Source organism: Numida meleagris, chromosome 2, assembly GCF_002078875.1.
Source record: "Numida meleagris isolate 19003 breed g44 Domestic line chromosome 2, NumMel1.0, whole genome shotgun sequence".
Classification (NCBI taxonomy): Eukaryota; Metazoa; Chordata; class Aves; order Galliformes; family Numididae; genus Numida; species Numida meleagris.
In genome coordinates, this window is record NC_034410.1 from 43,010,202 (window position 1) to 43,029,042 (window position 18,841).

At 39.2% G+C, this 18,841-nt stretch overlaps 1 protein-coding gene across 1 annotated transcript in view; it reads right to left on the reverse strand.

Annotated features, from left to right (window-relative positions):
• The window catches only part of LARS2 (leucyl-tRNA synthetase 2, mitochondrial), a 93,136-nt gene extending 84,030 nt beyond the window's left edge, over positions 1 to 9,106 (reverse strand). The window contains exons 1-3 of the mRNA XM_021386851.1: positions 8,972 to 9,106; positions 6,797 to 7,052; positions 4,992 to 5,120 (exon numbers count right to left, since the gene is read on the reverse strand). Coding sequence (XP_021242526.1) covers positions 4,992 to 5,120; positions 6,797 to 7,051 — 384 coding nt within the window. The 5' untranslated portion in view covers position 7,052; positions 8,972 to 9,106. The remainder of the gene's footprint in view (positions 1 to 4,991; positions 5,121 to 6,796; positions 7,053 to 8,971) is intronic.

Below are 18,841 nucleotides of genomic sequence, written 5' to 3' on the forward strand. Positions count from 1 at the left end.
AGATACTGAGCCATAGGACTGCCCGAGAATTACTTTTTGCATATGCATTGTGGACCGTTTTAGAGTTTATAAACTTTTATAAAAACTTGAATTTCTCTATCCTCTCCTATGAGGCCAGGCTGAGGGCTGTTCAGCCTGGACAAGAGAAGGCTCTGGGAAGACCTGAGAGCAGCCTTTTGGTACGTGAAGTGGGACAGAAGGAAGGGGACAGACCCTTTAAGAGGGTCTGTTTTGACAGGACAAGGGGAAACAGTTTCAATCTAAAAGAGGGGAGATTTAGACTGGATATAAGGAAAAAGCTTCTTACCATAAGGCTGGTGAAGCACAGGAACAGGTTGCTCAGAGCTGTGGTCGATGCCCCAGACCTGGAGACATTGAAGGTCAGGCTGGACCAGCCTCGGAGCAACCTGATCTAGATTTAGATGACCTTTAAAGGTCCCTTCCAACTCAAATGATTCTATGATTCTTTGATGACAACAGCTAAAAACTACCAGGAAAAAGAACAAAGAGATGGGGAACTCCTGGAAATAGATTAAAATAATGAATCTGAGTAGTGTGCACAGTCTAGAAAGAAGTATTTCGGTGATTCTTTGCAGTAACAATGCTGCACACTAGCATTTTGATAAGGCACTTTCAAATTAAAAAATAAATAAACCCACACAGATTTTAATCAAAACATAGTAACTCCGCTTACATAATGCTCTCATTTATTTCTCATTCCCAGAAGATACAAAATACTAACAATTACTCCATGTCCACACACTATCTCTAACATTTTGAAAACAAATGTGTCCCTCTCCTCCATAATCTCTCACATTCTTGTCTAACGTAACTGCATTTAAGCTAGCATCTCATTTTCTCCCTCTTTCTTTCAAAATGAAATAGAGTGAGCTAATTAACATCTTCAGTATTTGTGAAACTTAAATAAGGCTCAGTTCACATAGGATATCTGTTATACTTTCCACGTGATTTTTACCACAGAAAGTAATTTCACCAATGGCCTCACAAAAAGTGGGGTAGAATAACAGCTAATGTTGACTGGAAAATGGGAATGGATTGAAATAACATATCCTACTGATGAATTCATTATGAAGTTTTAATTAAACTTGCCTCTCCGTTCACTTTTGCAATTTCAAGAGTATTAAGATTCACTGCTGGAAAGGAAAACAACTAATGAAAATACATCCAATTTAAAAAAAGATGTCCTGGATAAAAAGAAAATGTTCCTTAGGTCATTTGGGGATATTGTGGAAATATAACTGAAAATATCCCAATCTCATCTCTCTGGAGCAGTATGAGTATAAATGATGAAATCCAATCACAGTGTACAAGAATTTCACCAGAATTGTCCAACGACCATTCTCATCTCTGTACAACTCATATGAGAGCCTCACGGTGGTATCAATTTCAATTCAGAATTTTATTAAAAAGATATCACAGGAACTATTGAGCTGAATCACTCTGCTTACTGACTGCTCAGAAAATTATCTTCAATCCTCTGAGAGGCAAAAATTATCCACTTTGGAATTTATCAAAGACATGATAATGATAGCATGATAAAGTAATGGTAAATACTTATTCCCTGAGCAGTGGCTGACTGGAAATACCTGCCATGGTGAAAATCACCATGACTATCCATAATTTGTACTTGGCACTCTCAACAAATGAATAGGAACTCTCTTATCTTCTTACAAAACCCTTGCTTTTGACTTCACAACACACATGTATGCTCACAGAGAAAACAAAACCATATTTTAGCTCCATATTTGTTTATTAACAGATATGAAATTGTAAATCAAAATATGTAAGATATTTTTTGGAAATAGCGTGGCTCACTGCATTCATGCTAAGTCACCCTTACTGTTTACAGCTCCTGCATGAAGTCTCCAAACTTCACCTTCAGTAATTACAACGTAAACAAGTCATCTTCTAACAGATGTACTCTACTAAGTATTTACCCGGCATCCTAATCCAAATGCACAGAGGAGTCTGCTTTCCGCACACTGCCCACGGGCATTTGAGATAGTGCTTCACTGGTAGGTAAAACAAACAGGACTTCAGCACCCATTGGCACAATGCAACATGCTGACCCCAAAGGAACAGCGCTGCTGACTACCTCAGTGCTGCCACAGACATGTTCCTGCAGCTCCCGCAGAAAACACTGCAAAGCTCATCACTCATCAGGACATTGAAGAAGTGATTGCCTATTGTGATGTTACATTTGCATTAAATCCCACCCCTGCACGCCACTTAATAAATCACTAGCATTCATGTATCGCAGATAAGGCTGCTGCTCATTAGGTGCTCTGTTTGATTGCCCATTTTCAGTGTTGTTTGTCACTAACATCATCTATGGCTTTATGCGGAAGCAATGTTTATCACAAAAATGGAGGAAAAAAGTGCAAAAAAAATAATTTTCCCACTTCACAAGTTGGTGAAGTACAGCTTTCTGGCAGCTTGGAGTGTGTATCACCCGTCTATTTTAACTGAAACAAAAACAGATTCTATCCTGCCAGGAAAAAGAAATACTAATGTTCCATTTTTTAAAAACTGAATACAGCACTGAACGATGGAACCTCTTCCCAGCTAAGATATCAAACTACCACTAGTATGAAGAAATTCCACAAACACATTCCAAGGAATGGTTCCAATTTACTAAAGGAAGTCTAAACCAGTTGCAAAGGCATTCAAACTTACCCTTACTTAAGTATTATGTCCAAAAAGCCAATTCCTTGCCTGTTCAGATTAAATCAATATGAAAGAAATTTACTATTCTCTCATGAAAGCATTCTCTAAAAAAACCCATCTTATTCAACATACATTAGTGTCTTGCTCAGCCATATAAAGTAATGTAGAAATAACATTCCTTCCCTGCTATCTTCCCTTGCTATTTGCTAGACAACAAATAAGGCGCTTTAGTCTGAAGTTTTCCTTGGGAACTGTGAGTCTGAACGTTTCCACCTATGTGTTTCATAGTAACTGCTCATCACTCTTTATTGTTTAACAAACATTTGCTGTGTAAAAATCAGCAGTCACTCACCTTTAAATATGCAATACTAACACTGGACTTCCAGCAATAAAAAAAAAATCAATATGATTACTTAAAAAAAATATGAGTGCGCATCATTTTGAAGTTTTCTTTTTGTGTACAGAAGAATTTCAGTAATTCCGTGAACACAGGGAAAACTATTTTTATTGGGCATATCACATTTTGTATCTGATAAGACAACTATGTCATGGCCAATAACCATCACATTGGAAATCTTTAACAGACTGGACAACTGTGAAAGCATCCAGAGAAAACACCTAAAGGCCGATAAATCAACAGTGCGATGAAAATAAGTTATGAACACTAAAGCTATTGATGGAGAAATTAGCATGACTAATAAATTAAAAAAAGTTTTTAGGCTAAGTATGTCTCAGCAAGTTAATGTGCACCACTAGCACAACAGTTCTTAGTCCAACACACAAAGAAATCATCTGAGAGACCTTAAATGTTTCCTGATAGCACCTGAGGGCTGTGTTCCTTGCTTGCCCACCTCTACTCATAGCCTAATCATAAACAGATGCTCCAAGTAGTTAATGCAATGGAAGATACAACTTTTAATAGAAATCCAACATGTTCTACAGGCACTCCAGTACGCTGAAGTCATTCTTTTTACTTTAGCTAGTGCAAGAAGAAGCATGTTCTCATCTTCCTGAACAGAAAATTAGCTGATATCTCTGCCATTACTGCTGAGAGATGATTTATGTTCTGAAATGGCATGTTCAGTGGTCTTGATCTAAGGTCTCATCAAGGTGCCAGTTGACTAAATTTTTTTAAATGAGATCTGAATTTTAGTCATTCAGAGAAGTTAGGGCAAATTACTATTAAAACAGACATCGGTTTTCTTCTCCTCTTTAAAAGTCTGTGTTATTTATTCCTCTTTCCTGTAATTTTAAAAGCATGAGAAAGCGTTTCTGTAAGAAAGGACATATTCAGTGCACGGTATGTTCATCACTGGCATCAAATGCACAGTATTTGGAAAGGCAACACACTGAGTAATTCAGTGACAATATCTTAAGAGCCTCATGGACTGCAGTAAATCCATGCATTTCTGCATTGTTTCTAGCAAGGAGATTGCACTTAGTAGCACAACCAACAACTAACATTTATTTCTCCATTTCACCTTCAGTTGCACTCTGCAGTTTCAATTCCTGTTTTACTGATCTTTTCTCTCATGCACTCCTTTCTGAGGCTCAGATTCTTGCCTAAAGTCATTTCTGTTCTTTTTTTCCCTGCTTCAAAATAGGATATTCCCTCTCCACGTTCCTCTTTCCACATTCTTAACAAATTCCCCCTACAAATCATTTCCTCTCCCCATAACATATTTGTCATTCAGGCCTCAATTCTACCAAAATCTTTCAAATTTTCCCCACCAGACTTCACAGCAGAACACCAACCAGGATCCCATCCATAGGCTGCAGGGACCGAGCTCCCAACTACAGCTTCTGCTCACTGCTCAGAGATAAGGGAAGGAGGGAGGGATGAGGGGAGCAGAGATGTGAAAGGTGTTGACTTCTGAGGCTTCTCAGTTTTATGTTGTCAGCTACAGGATATGAACTTTTTCTCCCTCAACTTTCCGCATAGATTTCATTTGGGCCTTCAGTCTTCTCTCATAGCAGCAGTGAGGCCCACACATCTCACTGACACAGTGCCATATGCCAACAGATAACAGCATCAGCTACACCATTAGAGATAGTTTCTAAAGATCAGTTAGCAACAGTGAGCTCTGAAGACCACATCTTTTAAAAAAGTCTCAAATTTCAATATTCAGAAGTCCAAAAGTCACCACCTGTGCATCCGTAGCATGTATTCCAACTAAATCTTCACCTTCGTAGATTTTGGAAAATACTAACTCCAATTATACTAACACATTCAGAAAGCAAAACAAAACTGAAAACAAACAAACAGGAAACAAAAACCAATCCTACTCCAGATCCTTTCTTACCTGCATTCCTCTCATTTTCTGGAACCGAGCAACAGTATCACTGATGGTGTAGACACGAACATGACCCATGTGAAGTTTTCCAGAAGGATATGGGAACATAGAAAGCACATAAAATTTTGGTCTTGATCTCTAGAAAGGAATTGTTAGAAAGTTTTGGCCACAAGTTAGCATTTCCCTGGAATAAATATATGCATACATTACAAACTACAAAATACCACGAGAAGAAACAAAATTCAGATCCTTAAGAAAAGTCCTAGGATCAAATTCTTTGGGCCTGTAAACAGAGATGTTTTACCAGACTTTGCTGCCACGTCATCAATTCATATTGTTATATGGCACTTGAAAATCACATTTTTAATAAACTTTTACTCAACTAAAGATATACTGACAGCAGCTTAATATATCATCATCCTGTACTATAGCAGTGGTATGGCATTACCTACATACTCCTAATGCTTCCAGTCCATTAAAGAAAATGACAGATAACGCAATTCTCTAAAGTTTCATTAAGTGTTTTACATTGTATTTACAATGAACACGGAGCTCACGCGTGGCCAGGTTTGTGTACTGAGAAACTATCTCACTTGTAATTGCACAAACATCCACTGGAGTTAAACTCTTCAGCTACTCCTACACTCGGATACAAAGTAGTCTTAAAGTAGTACCCTGAAATTTAATTTAGGTAGGTTTGAGTGAACTGACAAAAGTTACAAAGAGGAAATCAAACACTGTATCTCCCATAAATTATTCCTAAAACGTTTTGATTACCATTGAATTTATCTTTGATACATGCTTGACAAGCTATTGCATTATTTTTCTTATAGTAACAATGCAAACAACAGGAAAAGAAGATGGGTATTTACTATTTTGAACTCTATATTCATATTTAGTATATTGTCTCTTAATAAGAGATTTTTTAATTCAACGGACAGGACAAAACAAATACGTACTTTAAAATGCCTTTCAGAACTTAGCATACATATTGTATGTATAAGCTATCTACATATACATGTGTTATCATCTAATAAAAGGAAAACACATATACATGTGTTATCATCTAATAAAAGGAAAAAGGCTTAAGTTAATGCCTTCTCTGCTAGATGTATGCATACCCACTATCTTTGTCTGAAAAAGCAAGTCCTCTCCCTCTCTTTGACAGTTGGATAGCACTGATGTTTTTGCTGGAGAAGGGGCACATTTTAGGAGAGAAGAACAAGCAAACAAGAAGCGCCAAAAAAATGTTTTGATCTCTATGTGACTGAGCATAACTGAGAAATCAAAGAATCAGATGCAGAGGTTACAGTTGTTTTGACATCTTTTATTCCATGGGAATGGTTTTTTTTTTTCTGTAAATTACTCATTTCTCCTAACACACTGTAAAACAGAACACGTTGTTTAAAAAATCAACTTTCTGCAACAGAGATTATAGTGGTCACAGTGCCTAGCATAATAGCTTTTGTCATAACCACAGAGAACATTACTTTAAAAAGTTATGAAAGTAAAAAATGTTTCTTTTCATACTTTTAATAATTAATTTCTGAATGTGATATAAAATTGGAAGAAATAATTGAGTAAACACTGTACATTTACGAGCTCATACTCTGCTGAACACCATGTTCTTCCTTTTTTTCCATCTACTGCAATATTTGATTTTAATAATCTACTATTATATAAAAATATTCCCCTCTCAACTATAATATACATCTTATCATTGTAAGTTAATTGTATTAAATATTTTTGAATTAATTTCATTTTAAGGAAACAAAAATACCAAATATAATTTCCAAATTTCTCACAATGCTTACATCTGTTTCCGAAATTCTGCAGAACTGCTCCTTTATTCTTGGGAACCACCAATTTTCCACTCTTCTCCTTGTCTCCAGCCCATAGTTTTTCTCCCATCTCCCCGTCTCGCTGTAAATAGTTCTGATACAAGCAGGAACTGGACTCCTCTGCCATTTAATGAGTGCCAAGAAGCCATTCAGGTGTCTGTTCAAACACATGGAACTGCCACCAACTCCCTGACAAACTGACTGCATTCTTAATACTATGGTGTCCATTCTGAAAAAGATAAAAATACATAGTTCAGTCTCCAACAAACAGCAGTATTTCAGAGGTTATTAAGATTATACAGAAATTTGGTAGCTCTGAAACATGTTTTTGCTCAATTTAGATTACTTTGCTGTTTTCCATTTGCATTTTATTCCCATGCATTTAAATTATACTCCCGTAGACACAGCATTAGTCACTGAAGACCCAAGGAACTCAGCTGACTGAACAGAAGTGGGCTAACAGTGTTAGTAATCATTTAGAATGAACGTAGGGAAAAGAGGAAGCTGGATGAAATTATTCTGTAAAACTCCTGAATTTGTCATCAAAGAAAATAGATGGGGGAGGGTTACTATAATTAGTAGATTTCAGCTAGGTATTCTAAATTCAGTGTTGTACTAAGGGCTTCCTTGTCAGTATATAGTTCCTGCTAGAACTACCTGGGAAACATACAATTCAGAACAGGTCTGATTTAATAAGGTAAGAAAGATTGGTTCTGGAGATATCTATTCTCCGTCAACTGAAAACCCAATTAAAAGAACTCCCCATGTGCTTCAGAATGAATGTTCCAAAATAAAAATTACTCAGATGTGAAAGAGATCAAATAGCGTCCAAGCTCATGATTAGTTTCAATAAGATACAGAATCATAAAATCATTAAGGTTGGAGAAGTCCACTAAGATCACCTAGTCCAACTGCCAATCCACCCCCACCATGCCCACTGACCACGTCGCTCAGTGCCACATCCACACGGTTCTTCAACACCTCTGGGGACAGTGACTGCACCACCTCTCTGGGCAGCCTGTGCCAGTGCATTATCATTCTCTGGACATGTTCAAGGGCACTGATGTTTTTCTTGTAGTCAGGGGCCCAAAACTGAACACAATACTCAAGGTGTAGCCTCACCAGTGCCGAGTACAGAAGGATGATCATCTCCCTGCCCCTGCTGATACAAAATATCTAATTCTGATATAAAATATTTACTGATTCTACCAGATTTTTTTTCTACAGTAGAAAATATGGCATTAAAAAGAACCACCCTAAATAAACCAACGTTTATATTTCCCCCCCATTACACATTATACTTCTTTAGTGTACATCACATATGCATACACATGCCTTCCCTGCCCACCTCATTGCCTGTCTCCAGAACTGCACTTTTCTCTGCTCCTTAACGAGCAGTCTCTTTTAAATACTCTTTAGTTACTAAAGTCACGGCAATGCCTTGAACTCTTTTCATGCTAAATCTCTAAAATCTTTCTCAATTGTAATAACGAATCCAGAGCTGGACTTGGGATTCCACACACAGTTGCGTATGAGTTACTCAGAAGCCACTTCATTTCTTCCCTTCTAAGGTGTGATGACAGTTATACATGCAACACAAAATCAGCAAGAACTTTTTAGTACTTTCCTACTTTACTGTAAATTGTATTCCTTCTTTCTTTATTATTCCTATTACTTCGAAGAGAAAGAAGCTTTGTCCTTCCTTCCAGTAGCCACTTTCAGTGCTGAGATGAGGGCTGGGGTCTCCCCAAGCCCCCTCATGCACACATTACACCTTGTAGGACACAGGACAAAACACAAGCAGTGTAAATACAGCGTGGCCTTTCCAGACGTAAGTGTACAGGACAGGATAAGAATGGTCCCGCAGGTACAGACACCCCTGCCCACAGGAAGGAACAGGCTGCAGGCCACATATCTCACACTCCAGTAGTTTGAAAAGAGCATGAGGCTGGACTGATAGAATGCAAAGGAACGCAGCTCAAGATTTCGCATTGGAATGATGCTGTAGCAGACAGACAAGGGAGCCTCGGAGAACTGGCATCGCAGCGGGGAGGCTGAGGGAGATGGCAATTGAGGCGCTGAGGGTACAGAGAGGGGGTCGGGCGGAGGTTGGAGGCGCTGAGCTGGCGGGAGGCGGGGGACAGTTACCTGCGCGCCGCACCTCGCACGCCTCAGCTGCTGCCTCCCACCCTGGGCGCCGCCATCTTGGGGTAGGAGGGGGGCTGGGGGGTGGGGAGCAGCCGGGCGGCTCTGCGCCTGCGCCGCCTTTTGCGCACGCGCAGAGCGGCTGTCACGGGTGTGTGGGGCGGGGCTAAGGCGTGCCTGTTCCACGCTGCCGGGCGAGGGCGGCGGTTTAAAGGTGTAGGGTGTGGTGGTTGTGTTGCTGTTGGATGCTGCTGCATTGGAAGGGACGTTCTAGTGCCGCAGGGGGTGTTGTTTCTTTTCTTTTTTTTTCCTTTTTTTTCCTTTTTTTTTTGTCTAATGAGAAAAAAAATAAAGCAGAAGTCAATAAAGACAATTTAGAGCAGTGTAATGAATTCTACCTCTGGCTGGAAAACATCTTAACCGGTTGTCAACGCTGTACAGTTCAGAGTTGTTTTTAATTAGTGCAAGTTGCTTGTCATTTCCTTGTCCAAGGAACAAGAAATTTTGTTTGTTTATTTTCTGCAGATTTTGCCCTTTTGCTTCTGGCAGCAATTGATTCTTTAAATTTTTAAACCATTTAACCATTTTTAAACCAAGACCACTGTTTTTCTACTGGAGTTTAAATCAACGCATTCTGTTTGTGCAGTGCGATGCCTACACTAAGGTGAAGCCTCTTGTCTGCTAGAGCTAGAGCCTTATGTGACTAAACATACGTGTTTACCGAATAAACTTTCTGCTTGGTTGTGTGTACCTGTCAAATATGTTTATGCTGTAACCTTTTTGCCTCAAAAATGAACTGAGCACAGCTCTGATACTTGCACTGCTTATAAACTACTGCAGCTCCACCAGAGCCGTATGCATAATTTTGGGATGTAGGGGACAGACGCAGTTCAGTCCTCATCTGAGACCTTGAGCCAGGATCTTGTGAGCAGCAGGAACATGTTTGCATGTTGAGGGATGATTTTCTGCACACCTATCTAGATAGGATCCAAGTGGATTTTGTCAGTTTGATGCCTGAAGTTGGCTCAGTTCATTCAGGGATTGGCTCCTTGTTTATTTATGCAGCGTGTGAGACTTGAGAAGTTCGTCCCTGATCCCCAAGCTCTCCTGATTCATGTGGGTTAATTCAAGAGCTCAAGTCCCCGGTTCTCTGCCCTGCCCTCTGCCAGGGGTTACTGGCTGTTAAACGCAGAGATGAGTGAGCAGCGAACCGAGCCTGTGCCTGGCCTATCAAGATGAAACACTGCTGAATTTAATTCTCACTCATATGCTGGGCTGTGAACTATGACAGTAAACATGTCTGGTTTGTGATCTCTGCTGGATTCAGCTGAGGCTGATTCCCAGTTCCAAAGAGAAAGGAACTACCACAAAAGAGCTGGCAGTCCTTGCTTATAAATGCAGTCCTCTTTACTTTGTGCATATAGCACCTCTCACCTCAACCTGGGACACAATATGGTAGAGATCATACTGAATGGAGGTGGCAAAATATGAGAGAATTATTTTATCTTATCTTAAAAACATTTTGGAAGTCTGATTGCTCTCAAATTTAGAGTTATCTAAATTTCTGGACTGTTAAAATAAAATATCAAACATTAAACATATTGACCTATATTTCTCAAGGCCTGCCATCAAGATTATAGGTGATTGAGTAGTCAGACCTTTGTCTTATTTTTTTAATCCATTCATCTCACTAAAAAATTGCTTTCTCATCCTCACAATCTGCTTATAGATTTCATTTGCTTGAAGCTAAGGATAATCTGTTTAGATGAATACTAAATTAATTGCAATCTTAAATGTCTCCAAGGAAGTTAGACGGATGTTAGACACAAATGCAGACCTACCATACCTTGGGAGCACTTAGGTCTGGGCCCATGTGGAGCCTCAAGCACTTCTGTGTCCGCCAAATTATGCAGCAACTCAAAGTGGATGCGGGTCAAGGTCAGACGTTCATTGTAATACTGCTGAAATGTATGTGCTGCTAAAGTAGGTACTGCTGGAGGGGTTTGTAAATGGATAGACGTTCCCTTAGAACCACAATATTGTGTCTAGGCCTGGCTATATGTGTCACTGGGCATCCACTATTTAAGAAAAAATAAACTGGAGAAAAGGAAGGAATGGATATCATTTTCGATTATTCCTTATTTCCTTCTGGGAGGGGTTGGTGGTATGATGCTGATTAGCTGGAGATTGGAAGTAGATGATGTTTAAGGTCCTTTCCAACACAAGCCATTCTATGATTCTATGAAAAACAAGCAAAAGACATTCAGCACAAATTTCAGTTGTGTATTATTTCAGGACAGATTGAAGATGACTTCTGTCAGCAGTAGATACTACTGGGACCTTACTCCAAGTATATGCTGACCTTTTCATTTTTGTCACTTTCCCATTGATTTTACTGAAGCTCATTCTGCTGCATGTGGATTCTGATAGAGAGGAAGGTAGCCAGTATCAGATGAAGCTAAATAAGAAGCATGATTGTCTGTAAACAAATTAAAAAGAAGTGAGGTAAACTGAGACCAATCAAAAACAGGCACAGAAAGAAAGAAGAGCAAAGCTATTTTGAGTAGCATGATAATCCAGGAAGATAAAAAACACATGCAGATATATGCTGTTATTTGGCATTTGGGCTTGCTCATTGATTTAGTCATGATAAGATTAGTAGAGTTCCCAATCTGCTAAGCACTAACTGTTTGGTATCACCATTTTAAAAGTTACTACTGAAATTCAGTGTCATTGAGAAGTTCAAGAAATGACACATGGTCCAAGGAGAAAAGCTGAACACACATTAAAGCTTTCCTCCAAATGCTGATACTAACTTCTCCTACCTTTTTTAGCATATATTTTGTTCACCAACCAACAGCTGGTAAGCCTTTTCTGTCTTCTGTGCCCTATCTGCATGTTCTGATGGATGGAAGGTTAGCCAAGTTGTGAAAATGGAATAATTCACCTGCTATGTGCAAGACGAACACAAAAAGAGTCAGGGAAAAAGACTGAGGCAATGATGCTTTTTAAATGAGAGAGGGCTTGAGATACCACTGAAGATTACAGAGGGTTTAGAAGCTACTGTACCTCTGCTTTGTTCTTTAATTTCTGTGTACATGAGTTGAATACATGCAGTTGCAGAGTTTATACCAAGTACTTTGCTACATTCAAGTGTCCAGATGTGCCAGGGACTCAAGCCAGAATATCGAACTATGAAGCCTTCAAATAGTAGGATGTACTGCAATGTAATGAATACAAGAGATCCTCAGACTTTTTTCCAAACAGGGGACCTACCCACTCTCCCATTATCCCCACCTTCCCAAACAAAACCTTGGGTTTACTTGTTAATCTGGGCTGTTTGCACAGACTCCTTTCATTACGAGAAATTAGTGATACAATGACATTAGTATTTGCCTTTATGCCAACCTTGATAGTAAGTTATTTTCCTTAAGGCTGGTATTCTTATGTTTTCTTTTTTCATGCTGGAACTACATAGCCTTTGCACTGCCTTGTTTGTTATCATTTTTATTAATCAACACAAAGCACGGAGATAATTTAGTCATTAGATAATTCATTAGTTCCTGTATGAGGAATCTGCAGAAGTGCCCCAGTTGTTTGTCACTTAAATAGACACGCTTCCCACATTACTGTATAAGTTACCAGAGTTGACGTTTTTGTTTCCTGGCATTGCTCTTTTGCTCCAGTATCAAAAATATTCCTGGTATTTTTCCAGCCTCCTACAAAAAGAGGATTTAAAGGCAGCATTTGGAGTAAAAAATAATTTTTATTGCCTACATACTTCAAATCCAGCCTCATTTCACGTAATTAGTTTGCTTCTTGTTTTTTTTTTTTTTTCCATTAGACTCCTTTAGAATAGCTTTCACTTATGAATTTCATTTTCCCTTTATTAACATATACATGTATTTTGAGTTTTTGCTTTAAAGCATAAGGTCAGATAACAAACACAGGTGACTGGTTTGCAGAAGTGTAAAGAGTAGCACTAAAGAATATTAAAAAAAAAAAAAAACAAGAAATTAATAGACTAAATAATATAAAGGAAAAAAAAAAACAACCTTCTTTCAAAACCCTGTTCCCCATCTGAGCCCAGATCTCAAGGGAAAGAATTCCAAATGACTCCTTTAAGATAAATAAATAGAACCTTCATTTTTCCAATAGAGTTTATTTAAAGAGCACTCAAATATTGTAGTAATGGAAGAATAAACTCTTGAGAAATATAGCAAGGTAGAGTTATACTTTCAGGATAGAAGGGAATGGATTTGGGTAAGACACATTACTAGAGGTGGAGCTTAATCTGTTCATAAAAGTATTGTGTGATATGGTTGGTGCTCGCTGTGGTGGGAGACTGGCCTCAGTGATGAAGGAGGTTCTTGTCATGCAAAGCATTTAAATCAACACAGGTTCATCATCTCTTGATTTTCAAGATGGGTAACTTACACAATGCATAAATGAAAAAAGGGATTCGCTAATTAACAAGTAAATATGCTCCTCCCATCCAGGGGACTGTGCTTAATGATCAGGATGCTCCCATCTAGTTGGAAGATCCGTGAACCTGGGCCTGTCTGAGTGCCACTCATTCTGTCATGGAGTGACACAGAAGGACTTTGAAAATGTGCAAGGTCAAGGCTTAGTGGAATCCTATTTACCAGCATTGCTTTGAAAAGCAGATGTTGGCCCCAGACATGGGTCTGGGTCCTATTTAAGTCCTAGGTGAGCCTCATTCTGAGCGCATTTTGTCCAGCACGTATATCGTGGTGGGTGTCTGCAAGGGGATGCGTTGAACCCAAAATGCACATCCTGCTTATTCAGACCAGTATCTCTGACAGTCAGCTTTTTACCTATTCTGACTAAAGCTCACAAGTTAAGTGTGTGCCTGTAGGTGAGGAGAAGTTTGCAAAATCAATGCACTTTTGGTTGTTTTTTTTCCCTTCATCAACAATCCAATTTTCAAGCAAAGTAATCCATGCTGTTTATTCATCTTGGCCATCTTCTAATTCACTGGCACAATTTTGTTGTCGTTCAAAGCTAGCTAGACACAGTGATGAGCAACATTCTGCAGCATTCAGAGCTCAATGTTTCTTACTTTTAATCTGAAAAAAAAAAAAAATCCACCAGGCTGTTTTAAAGACTGTTAAAGTTCTGAATTGTCCTGGTGAACTAGTGGACTCTGCTAGTGGTGATATACTGTCACTAACTTGTCCACAACTCAGATGCATCTGGGACGATTACCTTCTCTTTATTACACATAGGAGTGTAATTTTTGGAGACTGGCTGAAGAGTAGGACAGCAGGGAAAGCAAATGGTTGCCTGTTGTATCGGGGAGGTGAATTGACTTGGCAAAGGGCTCAATGAGTGCCAGAGCCAGGACAAAGCCAGGGATCATCCAGTTGAGAGCGGTGTAGGGATGTGAATGGAGCAGGAGGAAAATGATGAAACTGTCCCTTTGGGTTGGCAGGGAAACTGTCGGGCTGTCCCGGCCCTTACCACCCTCTTTCACAGTAAAAGTGTGTTTTACAACAGTGTGCTACCACATCAGAGGAGAAAGAGTAAACGGGAAGACGTGCGTTAATGAACCCCTTGTTGTGTGATGATGTTTCTTTTGTTAAGGACCAGGCCTCATTTTAAAATAGGTGGAGAATGGACACTTTCCATTCACTACAACAATATAACCTGCTTTTTACACTGGTGGCCAAATTTCATCATAGCAATTATCCAACATCTAGACTGCACTTAAACTTTCTAATGATATCTGACAGCAGGAAACAATCTGAGTGCTGGATAAAATCATCCTGCACACCAGGGTTGTCTTTTCAGCTGTTAGCTGGTTCCAGGAAGGACTGCAGTAGAACAGGATGAAAATATCTCAAAGTCTTAAAATTAATGAGCAAAAAAAAAAATCTTTATTTTGTGGAAAAGTTAAAATACTACTTTATACCAAAATGCTCATTGCAACTTGGAAATTGTTGTACATACATACTTAAGTAAATGTGTATATACTGTCTGCATATGCACATATATATGTATATATACACAATTTATGTTGATATAAATATCCCTCACATGGAAGTAAATGGGATTTAGGTTGTTTTTTTTTTTTTTTCTGTATTTCTGCATACAGTATAATTACTAAACGAGAATGAATGATTACATTATTCTTGCTAGTTGAACAGAAAACAAGATAAAAGGAGCCTGTGTTTACCAGGGGAGCATAGTGCTAGAATAATCTGATAGCTTTTCCTAAATGAGATAATGGATTTTCCAAAATAGAAAACATGGTAAATCTCATTTGGACCTTAGTAAAGCTCTTGATAGACTCCTAAATGGCAAAATATTAATGAAGCAAAAGAAGTTGGAGATTAACAGAGGACATGAAAGGTAGGAAGGAACTGACTGATGGAAAAGAGCAGAGGAAAGGGAAGAAAAGAGAAGAGCCAAGAAGCAAGTTACTGCAAAAGTTACTCAAGGGTCAATTTTCGGACTATTGCTGGTAATATTTTCATTAACTACACTGGCATATGAAGTAGGTGTGCTATCTGAAGATGAAGGAACACAGCTAATACAGAAGACAACAATCATATATAAAAACCTTTTTGACTTTTACAGGTACGTAAAAGGGAAGCAGTGTTTGATTATTTAAGACAATGTAAGGGTGCGCACTTCAGGGTTAATGAGAAATTTCTCCTCTAGGTGAGAAGAGAGATGACTCAGGCAGACAGAATTCTGGGTATCATAGATGATCACTGGATAACTATGAATCAGCCGTGGAATGAAGCCGTGAAAAAGGTGGTCGTGCTCATAGCACACTTCAGACAAGGTATTTCCAGCAGAAAGAAAAGGTTTCATTGTAAAGGCATGGTTGAATGCACATCTGCAACACAGTATACAGCTCCTGTCACATTTCTGTAAGATGAATTCATCTGCAGCAAGCGCAGAGAGGTACCACAAAGTGCGTTACATGAGAGGTGACATAAAGCGCTGCTGAGACTAAGAAATAAAGGCTGTGGCAGGATACTGATTTATTTCTAAGAACGTGTTGATTTGGTTAATCCCAAGAACAAGGAAGAACCATTCAAGGAAAATAATAATAAAAACTAGACATACTACATTTAGACTAGAAAGCAAAACCAGGTTCTCATTACTCCATCAGAGTGGTCCTGTAACAACTTTGCACAAGAGTGGAAACAACCTCCCTCTTCCAACAATTCTGCACAACTTTTAGGACAAAATTCAACCCATTAGCAGGAAAGATGATGTGACATTATCCCTGTGGAGAGCTAGGGTCTGGTCTACGTTTGATAATGGAAGTGGCCCCTTGAAGTACTGTAACTTATTTCCCTGTAAAAATTCTGAATTACCTACTGAAGTGACCTTGCTCTATAGACATGAGCTCTGAATCACAAAGCAAGGCAGATAGAGCCGTGCTATTCATCCTGTGGTACGGTGGGGAGCCTGAAGGTCTGAGAGGTGCAAAGCTGACATTCCTGTAAATCGTTTTCTTCTGTCCCCTCAAAACTGCTTATGCTTTAATAAAAAAGAAAAGTTAGCTTTTGACAGGTGGAAGGTTCTTTTGCATATTTTTCAGCAAAAAGCTGCCTGCATAGCTTACAGGCATACCAGATGTACCAGATAAGCTCATTCAGCATTTCTTATTTATGTTGAAATGATGTGATGGAGATCAGCAGCAGAGGATGTTCTGTGCTTTCCTGTCCCCAGAAGAAGATTCAGGCAAAGGATATGCAATTTCAGCAAAGGGTGTACCTTCATCCATTCCTTATCGACACAAAATCATTTGTACATGCAAGAATGACCTAAGCCTGGGAACAATGGTCATGGACTCAACACCTTTCCCTATCAGCATTTTTTTATAATTGAACCATGGCAGCACCTTGCTGTTGGGGTGATAAAGCAGGCGCTGCAGTGCAGCAAAGGACAAGCAGACAGTTTTGCTGTGGTAGGACCCTGTGCCCACTTTATACCTAAAGCAGCCAGCTCACCTTCTCCCTGGGCACACGAGGAGCCGTGCACAAGAGGAACATCAGCCCAGACCACGTGGAGCCCATGCTGGGCATGGCTCTGGAGGCAGTGTTGGCCAGGGCCTATTTTAGTTGGGGAAGGTTTTTCACTAAGGGGGAGAGCTCATCAGGTAGCAACACAAGGCATCTAAGCCAGAGCCCTGTTCTCTTTGTGGACTTCAAGGAACTAGCCTTAAGGATCACTTTTGCGAATGCTTTTGTTTTCAGCTGTGCCCTCTGAGCATGATGGACTGGTGTAAAGTTGGCTGCAGGATACCTCTGCATTTTATAATTATTTTTTTTTATGTACCAGTCTGCTGCTTCTCATCATGCCAGTGTGGGGAGGAGAATCTGCAGAAGGGCCAGCAGTGCAGAAAGAATGGCATTTGATGAAAAATGGTGTGATGTTTAGTGCAAGTCTGTGTGCCACACTGCTGACACAAAAAGGGCTCCGTGATCAATAAACATAATAAATGAAAAATGTGAGAGTTCCAGAAGGATTACTAACAATCTGCTGCTGGACTCAGCCCAATAGCAAAGCAGAGAGGGGAAACAAATGCCAGTTTGAGAGCCCCAAGTTCCAGAAAGGGATTGAACCAGTGGTGCAGTCTGCAGCTGGGGGCACCCAGGCAGCCACATGGCTGCTCCAACTCGTACAGCTTGAAAGCCTCAAGCATCCCACATCTGGGAATGGTGACAGCTATTTAGCTGGGAGAGGCCAGCAGAGACCATTGTGCTGCTTTAGATTATTGCAGATATTACAGCTGGAAAAGTTATGATGCTATTATGATCCCCTTCTGTCTCATACAATTACAGATACCTTCTATTCTTTATTAGCACTGTTTGCAGCTCTGAGTCCTGCTCAAGGAATTTTTAATTTAATTTTCTTTGGAAAGAAAGCAAAAAAGGATTGGTGAAGCATTTTACATGCCGTTTGAAGTCTGATAGTCTTTCCTAATGATCATCTACTATGATTTAACTTTAGTCCTTTTTTTTCCTCTTTTTGCTATTTTTATTAATTTATTGATGTTGCTATCAAACAGATCTATCTTAATGCCATGTAGACTATGGAGATAATAAGTTCATTTCATAGAACAATTGTGGTTGTTAGCTATAATACATATGCTATTCAAATCCATTGGTACTAGATAGAAATCCTTTTGCTTCTCAATGATAAGATACTAATAAGAGAATCAAATGCTCTGGACTGTAATGCTTCCATTCCAATTAACTCCTCATTTTCAGGATTTGATGTTATCAAATCCACCACTCATTTTCTAGCTGAAAATAAAGAAAAAGATATCACAGGAACTATATAAGAAAATGGAGTATATTGCTGCTTAATAGAAGATGTTTGAGATTTATATGCTGTATCTAAAAAAAAGAAAGAAAATATATTTTAAATCTTAAGCACTTGTATTTCACCAAAGGCTTTTTACATCGCTGCAATTTTTTAACGGTTGAGGGTGTCTGTTTGGAGAACAAGGCTCATTCTAGATTCTGTTCTCATAAATAAACAAAGACAAATAGTATTCTGGAATTCAAGGCAAGTTTTGTCCCTAGCTGTGCAGACCCACAGTGATGCTCAGGTGACCTGTCAACGAGTCCTGTCTTTGTGTCCTGTGTAAGGAGTTCAGGGTCGCTTCAGCAGTCAAATCAAACTTTCTTTAGTTCAGCCTGACCTTGTGAAAAACAATTTGCACAAAGTGAACAAAATGCTAAGATACCATTCAGATACTCCATATATACAAACATACAGTCAGATTCCTGCTTGAGTCTTTGTGCTTCTGCAGGATTTTTTGGCTGTATTATTTCCTGCTAACAGAGCTAAGTTCAAGCAGTGCATATGATGTTTACAATT